This window comes from Gracilinanus agilis, chromosome 3 (assembly GCF_016433145.1).
Source record: "Gracilinanus agilis isolate LMUSP501 chromosome 3, AgileGrace, whole genome shotgun sequence".
In the NCBI taxonomy this organism is placed as follows: domain Eukaryota; kingdom Metazoa; phylum Chordata; class Mammalia; order Didelphimorphia; family Didelphidae; genus Gracilinanus; species Gracilinanus agilis.
The window spans coordinates 217,512,214-217,526,454 of record NC_058132.1 but is presented as its reverse complement, the minus strand read 5'-3'; the positions used below and the strand labels follow the sequence as shown (position 1 = coordinate 217,526,454).

The following is a 14,241-nucleotide window of genomic DNA, read 5'->3' as shown; positions in this document are numbered from 1 at the left end:
ACCCTACTGAGAAAGTCAGAAGGGATAAACCAAGGGGAGCAGGGGAGATCAAAAAAGGGAGGGGAGGAGAAGGGGGAAAGAAAACATTAGGCCTTAAAAATAAAAAGAGTGGAATAATAAGGGAGGGGGGGGTAGAAAGGGAAGTAAATCAAGGGAGGGGACAAGGGGGACTGGTTTAAAACAAACCACTGGTTTAAAAGGAAATAGTGTAAGAAGAAGGAGTAGAACTAGGAGAGGATACCAAAAGAAATGGAAAAACATTGATTGCTCATGGGTAATACAAGCTAATATATTAAAAATGACCATTCTACCCAAATTAATTTATCTATTTAGTGCCATACCTATCAAACTACCAAGAAACTTCTTTACTGAATTAGAAAAACCTATAACAAAGTCCATTTTGAAGAACAAAAGATCAAGAATATTAAGGGAAATAATGAAAAAAAAATGTGAAGGAAGGTGGCCTAGCAGTAACCAGATATTAAAATGTACTATAAAGCAGCGGTCATCAAAACAATATGGTACTGGCTAAGAGATTGAAGGGAGATCAATGGAATAGACTTGGGTTAAGTAACATCAGCAAGACAGTGTATGATAAACCCAAAGAGCCCAACTTTGGAGACAAAAATCTACTATTTGACAAAAACTGATGGGAAAATTGTAAAACAAATCTAAACCTAATCTCTCCCATATTGTGAGATCAACATCTCATACCCTACACCAAGATAAATTCAGAATGGGTGAATGACTTGAATATAAAGAGGGAATCTATAAATAAATTAAATGAACACAGAATAGTATACTTGTCAGATTTCTGGGAAAGGAAAGATTTTAAAACCAAACAAGAGGGGGGCAGCTGGGTAGCTCAGTGGATTGAGAGCCAGACCTAGAGATAGGAGGTCCTAAGTTCAAATTCAGCCTCAGACACTTCCCAGCTGTGTGACCCTGGGCAAGTCACTTGACCCCCATTGCCTACCCTTACCAATCTTCCACCTATAAGTCAATACACAGCAGAAGTTAAGGGTTTAAAAACAAAAAACAAAAAAAAAAACAAAACAAAACAAAAAAACAAGAGTTAGAGAAAATTACAAAATGTAAAATAAATAATTTAGATTATATTAAATTAAAAAGCTTTTGTACAAACAAAAACAATGCAACCAAAATCAGAAGGGAAACAACAAATTGGGAAAAAATCTTTATAACAAAAAACTCTGACAGGGGTCTAATTACTCAAATATACAAGGAGTTAAATCAATTGTATAAAACATCAAGCCATTCCCCAGTTGATAAATGGGTAAGAGACATGAATAGGCAATTTTCAGGTAAAGAAATCAAAAGTATCAATAAGCACATGAGAAACTGTTCTAAATCTCTAATAATTAGAGAAATACATCAAAACAACACTGAGGTATCACCTCACACTAGCAGGCTAAAATGATAGCAGGGGAAAGTAAGGAATGTGTCAAAATTGGGACATTAATGCATTGCTGGTAGAGTTGTGAACTGATCCAACCATTCTGGATGGCAATTTGGAACTATGCTCAAAGGGCTATAAAATACTACTTCCCCTTAGATCCTACCATACCATTGTTGGGTTTGTACCCCCAAAAGATCATAGATAAACAGACTTGTACGAAAATATTCATAGCCGTGCTTTTTTTGGTGGCAAAAATCTGGAAAATGAGGGTATGTCCTTCAATTGGGGAATGGCTGAACAAACTGTGGTATATGCTGGTGATGGAATACTATTGTGCTCAAAGGAATAATAAACTGGAGGAATTCCATGTGAACTGGAAAGACTTCCAGGAATTGATGCAGAGTGAAAGGAGCAGAGCCAGGAGAACATTGTACACAGAGACCAATACACTGTGGTAAAATAGAATGTAATGGACTTCAGTACTAGCAGCAATGCAATGACCCAGGACAATTCTGAGGGATTTATGGAAAAGAAAGCTACCCACATTCAGAGGAAGAACTACAGGTGTGGAAACACAGAAGAAAAGCAAGTGCTTGAACACAGGATTGAGGCAGACATGATTGGGGATGTAGACTCAAAACTACCACACCAATGCCACTATCAACAATTTGGAAATAGTTCTTGATCAATGACACATGTTAAAAGCAGTGGAAATGCACATTGGCTATGGGGGGATTCGGGGGGTGAAGGGGAAAGTAAGAACATGAATCATGTAATCATGATAACTTTTCTAAAAAATAAAAAATCATTAAAAGAAAAAAAAACAAAGTGTTTGCTGCTGTGATAGAGGAGATCTAGTACAGAGTCCAGGTTAAAAAGAGACCCTTTAGGTGCTCCTATTGGCAGATATTATACTGGTCACATCAAACCCCAATACACTTTTGAATCTTTAAGACAAATGTAGCCACTCAAAGAAAATTTACCTGATCATCCACACGGGAAAGACTGAGTAAATTTCTACTGCCCAAATTATACCACACACAAATAGGGTAGAATATATAAATTGTCCTATATAAATTGTCTATCAGTATTATATATCTGAGATCAATATAGAAGAAAGTGTGGGACCCAGAGGTGAAAAGGAGGGAAAAAAGTCTAGTTTGCCTTTAGGAAGTTGCAAAATCTTTTTTTTAATAACTCTATGCCTTCTATGAAATGAAGGCTAATATTTTCAACACTAATATTCTACCAGGGTTGTTATATAGCAGTGAGGAATGGGATGCAAACATCTCCAAAGAATTAAAAATCAGTACTGCATAGAAGGGGCAGCGAGGTAGGTCAGTGGACAGATCTCCAGACCTGGAGTCAGGAAGTCCTGAGTTCACATCTGATCTCAAACACTTACTACCTGTGTGGCCCTGGGCAAGTCACTTAACCCTATTTGTCTCAGTTTTCTGATCTGTAAAAAATGAGTTGGAGAAGGAATGACAAACCACTATATCTTTGCCAAGAAAACCCCAAGTAGGGTATAAAGAGTCAGATACAACTGAAACAAGTAAACAACAACAACAAAAACCACATAGAAGGTAATGAAAATGAACATGGTAGTTATAAGCAGGCAGCAACATATATTCAATGAAAAATGTTGATGAACAGGAGTAAAAGATGACATCAAAGAAATATGTGCCAGGAAGAAAAGATGGGTTGACTACATAGAGGGGGAAGGGGGAGGGAGAATGACAAATGGACAGTCCAGTTGCTCCATCAGTATCCTTATAATGTCAGGAGAAATAGAGGCTTCTAGCATGTTGGATGGGTCTCATGTGTTGAACTTATGGAAGGACCTGGCCAGGTGTCATCCAGAATGAGGAAGAATCATAGGTTGTGATTTGCATCACAAGAGAAGACTTCTGAATCATTGAGATCACAGAGTCATTTGAGTATTCCAAAGAGGAAGATGTAAAAAGAGAAATAAAGAATGAGAAAAAATGAGAAAAGTAGAAAAACTTAGATCCTACTGGAATATCATGGAGCAGGTAATCATTGTGGGGAAAAAATTGATCAAAAGTATGTTTCATTGACTTTTCTAATGGATTTGAATTACTTACCTATCAAATCAGGACAACCAGCTTGATGTAGGACTTAAGTGAGTATAACATAAAAATAGCAAATGCAGCACCTTGATTAGTGCTAAAAGTTGTAAGGGAACCTTATCTAACCCATTTTATAGAAAATTTAACTTTTTCTCTCTCAAAGCCTATCCCTTTTCTTCTATCAGCCATTAGCTCTCCTCCTCAATTTTCATGATGCATACATACAAACACATCTTAAATACAAGGAATAGTTGTTTTTCCCCTAGTATATCAAATCATTTCCCCATTTCCCCCCCACATCATTTAGCCCATTTACAACAAGAGAGAAATTTACTTAATCTCCAAAATCCCACCAGTACTCTTTCTGTTCTTTTGTTTTTTTAACCATTTAATATTTATGAAATTATTGTGTTTGTGTGAGCAAATGTTAATTGCATGAGACTTTGTCCTGTCTACATGATTAGACTATGAGCTTCCCTTGAGGAAGGGCCTGTGTTTGTCCTTTTCTATGGACTGCCAAATACCTACAACTTGCGAATGGAGTAAACACTAGCTGGTTGACTTGTCCTTTATCTTTTGGGGATGGGGACAATCTTTCTTAGAAGTTATTCCAAGAATAAATGAAATGCTAAATCAAAAAATATCTCCCTTATTATCAGATCATTAAATATCAAAATTGTCCTAAACCACAAAATTTGACAGCTGTGATCTATCTGAACAAACTGGCTTTAGAAAAGTATTTAGAAAGTATTTTTGTATTCTCATTACTATCATCATCATCATTATGTCTTATTCATTATGGCAGAAATTTTGATAGATCATAGGTGAAATCACATTGTCGATATTTATACACAGAAAAAAACCTTCTATAACACAGTTAGCAAATGAAGTGGGTGTTAGACCTACTTTTCTGAACCATTACTATAAGCCTATTATAACCATTACTGAAGCCGATTTAATTATAAGTCCTACCGTTATAAATAGGACCTTATTTCTTAGCTACAAACTGAGATATACCACCACCACCACCACCACCACCAATTAGCAGCAGCAGCCACAACCACAAACATATATGAAGCACTTACTATGTGCCAGGCATTAGTCAGTGGGAATACAAAGAAAAAACAGTGAGCATCTCAGTTGATTCAAAGAACAATGGAGTGAAAGTAGAAAGACAGAAGAAAAACAACTGCTTGATCACATGGCTTGATGGGGATATGATTGGGGATGTAGACTCTACATGATCACCCCAGTGCAAATATCAATAATATGGAAATAGGTCTTGATCAATGTCACATGTAAAACCCAGTGGAATTGCTCCTTGGCTATGGGAGGGGAGTGGGAAAAGGGGAGGGAAAGAACATGAATCATGGAACCATGGAAAATTTTTCTTAATTAATCAATAAAAAAATTCAAAAAAAATCTAGACCAAATGACAATGAAAAGATGTGTTATAGTATGAATGGACTATAGCATCTGATCCACACTGTCTTGTGTGCAAAAAAAGATATCATTAAGGAACTTCAAATCCATCACTACTACCAGAAAGTAAGCTCAAAGGGTATGTCTTATTCTAATGGCACAAGAGGGTCCTGACCTCAAAGCCAGAAGACCCTAGTTTAAGTATCACCTCTGACAAACACTGGCTGCATGACTCAGGGTAAGTCTCTTAAGCACCTGTCAGTGCTCTGGACAACTCTTTAAGACTATAACTTGTAGAGCACTTACCCACCTGTATTGGTCAAGAGAGTTTGTTTATTGTGGAAATTTCGTTATCAATGAAATCAGATGTCTAGTTCCAAAATGTCTTTATCAACAGGTGAGTAGTTTTGTTGGAATTACTGTTATTTTTATAAAAGCCACCTGCCACAAAGGCACCGCATTTATCCACTATTATTGTGAATGAAGTACATACAAGGAAGCTAACTGAACCCTCTTACCTTCCTAATTATATGTTATCTCAAAAAACACACAAATCAAATAAACAAAAACAGGCTGATACCAGATTAGGAGAAAGAGAAACAAAGAGCACTCTAAAGTCTACACGCCCATAGTATTAAAGTAAATTTCTTTCATTTCTCAGCTGAGGTGCCTGACAAATTTAAAGGGAAAAAAGCAGACTGAACATCTTTATCATTTTCATTTAGTAAACTCTAAACTATATATTCTCCAAATGTTTAAATGATGATGTACAATTTTTGACAGCCATCAGCTATGCTGATTAATATCAGACCCATTTTAACAAATCTTTCGAGGGATAATAATAGGTAGCCATATTGTACACACAAACACATTCATACACACCTTAGAAGTATACCAGTGAGTATGATTCAGAAACCAGCTATTTCCATTTTATGGCTGGAAACACCAAGGCCCAGAGGAGAAGAGATGCTAATATAAACCAATGACTGAACTAGAACTTTGTTTTTTTTTTTATTCCTAGTCCTGTACTTTAGTAATTAAATATCTCTTTGATATAAAGCTTGCTACAAATATCAATATGTTTCCCTCTTTGGCAAGATGGAAATATCTAGATAACACTAAAAATTTTACTGGATTTATATAAAGTATACCAATAGAAAAGTACTTAAAACTGTTTGCTATATTTTCATAAATAAGTTGACTTCAGACTGGATGAAATATTAGAACATTTGAATTTTGCCCAACAATTCTTAGGCTATTAACTGATTTAATTAACTACTTCATTTGGAATAATCCCATAAAATGTCTGTAAGGAATACTACCAGAATTGTTTGTGTGTGTGTGTGAGAGAGAGAGAGAGAGAGAGACAGACAGACAGACAGACAGACAGACAGACAGACAGACAGACACAAAGAGAGAGACAGAGAGAGAAAGAAATCACAGGTGATCCAACATACAATAGAAAGATGCACAGTGGACATAAATAGATTGTAGCGTATGATCAATAATGATTTTTAAGCAATAAGTAGTGTTAAAACACATTATTAATGACCTTCATGACTAAAAAGGAAGACTGGTCAATCACCTAACAAGAAAGAAGAATAGCATGATAAATAGTCTGGGTGTTGCACAGAAGGTCGCAAAATAATTTCAAGAAATAGAGGCAGGCCAATAGCATGACAGCATGAGCTCTTCTATCCAAGATTTAGGTACTAACATGGGAAAAAAACCTCACACAGGAGGTGAATGTATGGATGGATTGCCATTTATATTGATAGAAGACACAGTGAGATAAAAAATCTATCAATATTTGTACATATGTTTTATGTCTGCATGTATGTACATGTATACATATACAGACACATGTATGTATATGCCTACAAACAATGTGGATTCTAGGAGATAAAGAAAAGATCTATGTGTGGGGTCAATCAAATATAGTGACTAATGAAATTATTTTCTATTATTGTGATAATCACAAGCAAGACACAATGGTTTAAAGTGGAAAAAAATTCCTTTCCTAATTTCTGAAATGGCAACCATGGAAACAAATGGAAAAAACTTCTCACAGTGGATATTATGGACTATAAATCATCTACTTTGAGGGCTGAGTACTGCCTTAGATATATCAGAATTGGCCAGAGATAGCTCTCATCTATAAATTGTTGGGTTTTTTTAATTCTCTATTCTGTGTAATTAAAGCCATTTATGAAAAGTGTCAAACATTAGTAACAGACAATCCCTACAGGTCATCTTGTCCATTGGAAATTGCTTTTGCAATGCCATATAGAGCTGCATGGGACAGAATGTTCTTACGGATATATAAACTTCCCCTTTACTTTGTTATGATTAGCTAAATGTTTGACTACCCAAAATTGCCCTTTCTATAAGAGAGAAAAACTATGACATACACCCTGGTGAAGAGGAACAATGCCATCTAACTGATTTGTTGGTCTCATTTCCTTCCATTTCTCATGACAGCATATAATTTTTCCATTATATAATATATCCAAATTATGAACGTGCACAATAACAGCTCAAAAGCTGGGAATTTGTTGTTTTCATTTAGCAACAGATAATACATTGGAGCATTATGAGAATACCATCCCCTGTGCTGATGCTACAGACCATGTTACAGATGAAAGAGTACTAAATGGGAATGCCACACTTCTTTCCTCTCCTCTTCCGTAACTACTCCACAAACAGTCCATGAAACATTTGAGGTCATTTGGAACCAAAATGACCAACCTGACAAGCTACATTTTAGAGACTGAAGTAGTTCCCTTTTATTAATTCAAAGCTTTTCTAACTCCTAAAAGGACTGACAATGTTATCAAAGGCCTGGAAGACTATAAAATACTCCATTTATCTACTATAAACATTTTCTCCAGATAAGCCCTCTAACTTTGTGGGAAAGTACTCTCACTTGCTGAAGAAGAGTTACTTATATTGTGGAGGGTTAATTATTATTATAGGGGAAACCATAAGGCCTGCTTAGCTCTCTAGAGGTATCTTTATTGCCTGAGCAATATGTGCTAGAGGGCTTAAAAAATATGAGAGCTGTTTGAAATTTTTCCTCTGGAGTCCCAAATTTCTAGTTGACTTTGAATTGTTATTTTTATGCAATTCTAGTTGTGAAATACCTTTGTATAAATTGGAACCACAATGCACCAAATGTTGGGTATAGCAGGTGTGATAAGGAAGATTTCGAACTGAACTAAAGGGAATATGCTTTTATAATATGACATATATGTCATGAGACAAGAATAATAATGATGTTTTATAAGGCTCCCAATTGCATATAGCATATTTTTAGAAAATATAATTTGATCCTTCTCTTGAAATATATGATTTCTATCTCAATTTGTGCTATGGGTCATGTTGCAATGAGATTATAAAGTATTGTTGCTATAATAAAATGGGAATGTCAACCATAAAGCTTTGGAAGATCTGATTAATCAGCTTCATACTACTTTTAGCTACTTGGTTGACTCTCAAAACAAAAAGGTTGTTGTCTCATTTCTTCTACTTGGTTTGGAAATCTGGGATGACCTCTGGGCTACAGATTAAACTTACTATTTTTCTCATTTTAAGAACCCATCTCTCAGTGAGAGGTCCAGATTAGTGGGATGTTCTTTGACATAGCTATCGCACAGAAGAAGCTAAAGGTAAATATCAAATGTTGATAGTCCTTGCACTGAAGCATTTCTCTTTGTATAAACAGGCATATTTTATCCTAATGTACCAAAAAGAAAGAATGAGTTTCCAATACCAATATTTATCAGCATTACTAAAAACTGAGATTGTTGCTTCCCAGAAATACAACAATGAAACCAACAGCATCATGATTACCTGAGTGAGTGGTTCCTGGTAAGGTCAGGCTGACGCTCCTGTAGAATTTCAAAGATATTGGGCTGACGTAGAAATGCAACAATCTTGTCATTGTAGGCTGTGTTAATAAAAGAGAAGAATATTTTAAAAACAATCTGGAATTTCTACTTTGCTAGCAATCATAATAAATCCCCAAGCAAAAATTAAAAAAAATACTTGTATATATTGGTTGTACTCTAGGTTAGTGTTATTACTATGACTTTAATAATCATTTAATTTACTTTATGACTAATCTATTATATGTCACATTTGACCTCATTGAGCATTTTACCAGAATTATCTAATGGAATCACAGTTATCATCAAGAGGTAAGACAAGAACAATGTAAAATAATTTGTACATCTAATAGGACAATTAAGTTATGAAAGCTTGACATTCCCAAGTGACAATAGATACAGAGAAGATGAGTGACAATCAAACAGTGGCAACTACAAATAATTTTGCATGAAAATGTTAGGAAAACTATATTTCAGGGAACTTAAAAGAAAATAAGCTATAGCTTTTAACTCTAAGGAAGTTTAGAATAAATATCTCAAAATAGCATGCAAAACTCAGAAAATGGAGAGGCTCTTTTGGGATGAAATGTTCGGTAACCTACAGGACAAAATGCAAGAGTAGGTTCTATAGGTAATAATGATGAACAAAAGTAAGGGTACAAGTCATTCCTATACAAATCCATGGTAGTAGGCCATGTTTCTTTCCAACACATCTGCACAGAAAACTATACAAAATCAATATAATTACTAACACTAATTTCAGAGTTTAGAATATGTATAGCTAGATATCTTAGCCAGCACTGACTAATAATGTCATCAGCAGAATTAGAAATCTAAGAATCAGAATGCTTTTTATTCTTCATCTTTTGTTTTTTTTCAATAAAATATCCTTTTGTGATCAGAATCATCAGTGACTATGAGATAATATCAATAGATAAATGTGTCACTTAAATATGTTGTAATGTATTATTTGGGATTCATATATAATCTTATTTTTCCATTATACTATAATATGCTTTTCCTAAATTATTAATCAATAATTAAATAATACATTTAACATTTAGTATATTGTATGCTCTTGAGTCTACTTGAGGATTATGAACTCAATACCATGGATTTTTTTCTACTGTTTCTTCCCTAATACTGGGTAGTTTTATAGGTTGTTATGATCTGGCAGTGCAGTAATTACTTCATTTCCCCCCCACACACACAATTTCCCTTGATATTTTTGACCATCAGTTTTAATTTTATAAACTCCTCCACTGGTATCTTGAAAGGCACCACATTAAAGCTATAACATTTTGCAGGTGATAGTGAGAGTTTCATTATATTGCCTTGATCTAGTCATGATTATAGAGAAGAAACTATATTCTTAGGCTTACGAAATTTAAAGAAGTGTACCTGTAGACAATCAGCAAATTATTAAAATATTAATCAAGGACAAATGATAAAAGGCTTACATGGAGGCCAAAATGACTAATTGATTAATGTTTGGTTTAAAGAACAAATCATTAAAAAATTTGTTTCCTTCCTAGCTGTGTGACCCAGAACAAGTCACTTAACCCAAATTGCATAGCCATAACCATTCTTCTGTCTTAGAATTGATACAAAGATAGAAGGTAAAAGTTTTTAAAAATAGGGTTCTTTTATTGAGCCTCAGAGGGCAGAAAATGGACTGATGAGCTGAAATTCCAAAGAAGTAAATTTAGCCTTGAAGTAAGGAAGACTTTCTTAATAATGAGAGGAATAAAAAAATGAAATGGATTAACTTAAGAAGTTATATATTATGTTCCTCTCTCCTATCTCCATCACTTACTTGAAGATTCTTTATCATATATGGTTTGGATCAGATAGCCTCTGAGGCTCTTTCCATCTTTGTTATTTCATAATGCCATAAAAGTGTATTTAAATTTCTGTAAGTATTTTAAAATGCTGGATCATGTATTTCTCATCTGGGGTTTAAGTTCAGCCAACAATTTTATACTCTATAAATGCTATATAAGATTTTAGACTAAGTAATAACTATTTGTTTGCAATAGAAGTATGAATAAAATTGTGCTGCAGACATTTTCCAGACTTTAACAAAACATAATCTTTCTCTTCCTCCTCTTTCTTATTCATTATCTTCTAGACCTATTGTTTTATTATTTAGGGAATTTCTGGTGTGGAAATTCTTTCTACTTAGGGAAAATGGCAAATGCTTATCAAATTAAATACTTTAGAGAGTTGCCTGGGAGTCAAATGACTTTCCCGGGGCCACACATCCAGTATCTGATAGAGGCAGGACTAGAATGTAGGTCTTCTTGAATCCCAAACTGCCTTTCTACACCATTCTGTCTTTATATTCTGATATTCAGTATGGATACATTGAAAACAAGCATACAAATAATGATAATATAAAATATTCCAAATGGCTATTATTATTGGCTAAACTCATATAAAAATTTTAAAGTCCCCAAATTGCTCACATATAATCCCATTTTCAACATTTCTTAAATCCAATCTTTTTATATTACTTCCTAAGAATTAAAGCAGTTTTATATAACTCAACAGCTTTGTCAATACAGGTTACATTTAATATAAATGGTTTGGCGATTGTAATGATAAATGGCTTAATATTTTTGCCCCAAGAAAATGCCTATATATTTATCCGAACATATTGTTTTAGAGAAACGAATCTTATATATCTTATATGCCAAGGACAGGACTTTAGTACACAAGGACAGTAATAAATTTTAAAGAATGATAATTGGTCTGATTATATGAGAACCAGGAATGTAAAAAGCTGACTCATACAAGGGGAACTGTCTCATCTAGAATACCATTTAGTATTGCTTTCTTCACCTTGTTCCTCATTTGCATTCATAAGACAAATAAAACATTTATCAGAATCAGACCTATTCCTGAGAGTGCTATGAACCAGACAAAAGACCTAAAAAGAAAAAGAATACTTTACTGCATTTAAAATTTAGAGCTCAAAGATTCAAGAATACAAAAAATGACAACAGAAGTTGAAAATTTTTTCGAGCTTTTCCCAAGTTTCTCTCTACTTACACTTTTTATATCAGTCAACATAATAAAAGAATGTCCTTTAAATTAAACAAAATTTTAATATCTACAAAAGCATTGTAATCTGTCAATATTTCACATAAGGGGAAATTCTGATCATTTGACAACAAAATCATGGGATCATTGAATTTTAAAATTAGAAGGGACCTTCAACATTATCTAGTCCAACCATTCATTCTATAGATGAGGAAACTGTGGCAATGTAGAGATTAAGTGACATGACCAAAGGTCTCCTGACTAGCATTCTCTCCACTACATCATGCTTCCTCCCTACTTTATTCCAGTCTTTGGGGAAATAGTTCTACTTTGCTTTATTGAGCATAGGATTGAGGTGGCACCTTTTGTAAAAGTCTTCCAAAATGTAGTATCATTGTTTCCCCATTTTAATTAATTATGCCACTGTAAAGTCATGTGCCTTCAGCCTTAAACCATACGGTTTTAGGCACATTAATTTCACAACAGCAACTGACTAATTTGTAATGGCCATATTTCATATGCCCTATATTTTTTATTTCATTTTCAACAACACATGTTCAGGAAAGGCTAAGGAAGGTAACTTTAATTTTTCAATTTGTTTTTTTTTTCATATAATGCAATGCTTTTAAAGTTCAAATAGGAATTAAATTTACTAAAAGTTTCCTAAGGAAAATGCAAGAGACTTTCAAACTACAAAAGCAGCTCTGTTGATGTTTTAAACAAGATATATTTGGGACACCATTGATGGTTTTCAAATCACTTCCCTCTTATGTGCCCAACAGCCAAAATTTCCCAGTAAGGAATGTCAAATGAATAGAATTATCCATCTAAACCCACAGAAAAAAATGATAACATGTATATGTGCACACATATGTATATGTATATACTGCACATTTAAGTGCAAAATTAAATTAAGTTAGTATTTCCTTATATAAAAACCAAAAAAGCAGCTGACATACCTACTGGAACCATGTCCTGGTACTGTGACCTACTGACAGTATTGAATGTGCTGGATGGCCTAGGAAGAACTGGTGGTCCTGAATGTCGAGAGTCCTCTCCTACCTGTAAACAGAATCATAGTCATATTCTCCAAAAGAACTGGTAGATATTAAAAACACACCTTGGAAGTATGCCAATTGGAAATAGCTTATGCATTTACAGGAAAGAATTCTGAAAATGAAGAAAAGGGCTGAGCTGAGTTAAGGTAATGCTCTAATGTTCAATTTTTAAACCAAGTTCCCTCCTGACCCCCTTTTTTCATCTCAGCAGAAGAACTGAACAGTTAACGTTAGCTAGATTCTTAATATCTATTTTTCTGCTGTTTATATTTAGAAGTTACCACACAAGATAACTGGTAGTAGCAGCAAGCAAATAGGTTTAATTTAACTGTATTAAGTTGCTTTAATTTATTTTATAATATGGACACAGGTCATCAAATGAGATGTGTAAACATGTATAAAACAATTTTGTTTCGAGGATCTGATCACTTTAGGGAGAGTTTATGTTTTAAGATTTTTTTTCATCCTTATAATATAAATATATACTCTTCCACCAAATTTTCACAGGATACCAAATTATAAGGGGTAAAATATCAGAAGATGATTATAACAATCATATTTATATACTGATAATCAGTAATGTATCCCTAACTCCTATTCATTCTAAACTCATAAATTTTCCTGTATTGTATCATTTAGCTTTTTAAAATAATCTAAATGTCAAGGGTAGTGAGCATGGTTGGAAAGGCTCAAGTGTCTTTTTTCACATTGACTTGTAAATTCCTCGGTTTGTGTAATGCGATCACCCACTGCCTTTGTGAGATCAATCACTATTCATGATTTTTATTAATCAGGATGAATGTACTATTTATAGATACCAATATCAGACATAAGGTTTTTCTCCTGCAAGTTGGGCACTAATGTGTCACCATTCTTAGAACTAAAAATGAAACCTTTATTCAAGTTCTCATTTCTTGAAATCAGACCTAGTCAACAAGTTAATGTAGGTCATAAATCAGGGTGTACCTTCTACCACTGATTAGATACATGTATTTCCTATGAAGCTTTAACAATCTTGTAGATAAAAGGTGAATAGTAAGAGAGGTGATCACTTCTGCACCCATATATCTTCCTTTTATATGAAAACAATCTTCAGAAAATGTTAGTGTTTATTTCAGCATCTCTTCCTGAAATTTGATTTATCAGGTTATCATAATACTTCGGATTCTAGGAAAAAAAATTGATAAAAGGGCTTTTCAGGACAGTTATTTTCATTTGTGGCTTCACTAAAAATGGTTTATTTTAAGTAGTCCTCACAACCATTTACTTAATGAGAACTGAAAAATAAGTGAATTTGCTGAAGAACAATGTGATGTCAA

The 14,241-nt window shown here is 34.0% G+C and overlaps 1 protein-coding gene across 1 annotated transcript in view; it reads right to left on the bottom strand.

Moving 5' to 3' along the window:
• Window positions 1-14,241, bottom strand: part of HECW2 (HECT, C2 and WW domain containing E3 ubiquitin protein ligase 2) — a 289,847-nt gene that overhangs the window by 72,688 nt on the left and 202,918 nt on the right. Inside the window, exons 15-16 of the mRNA XM_044669680.1 lie at window positions 12,824-12,926; window positions 8,785-8,881 (exon numbers count right to left, since the gene is read on the bottom strand). Coding sequence (XP_044525615.1) covers window positions 8,785-8,881; window positions 12,824-12,926 — 200 coding nt within the window. The remainder of the gene's footprint in view (window positions 1-8,784; window positions 8,882-12,823; window positions 12,927-14,241) is intronic.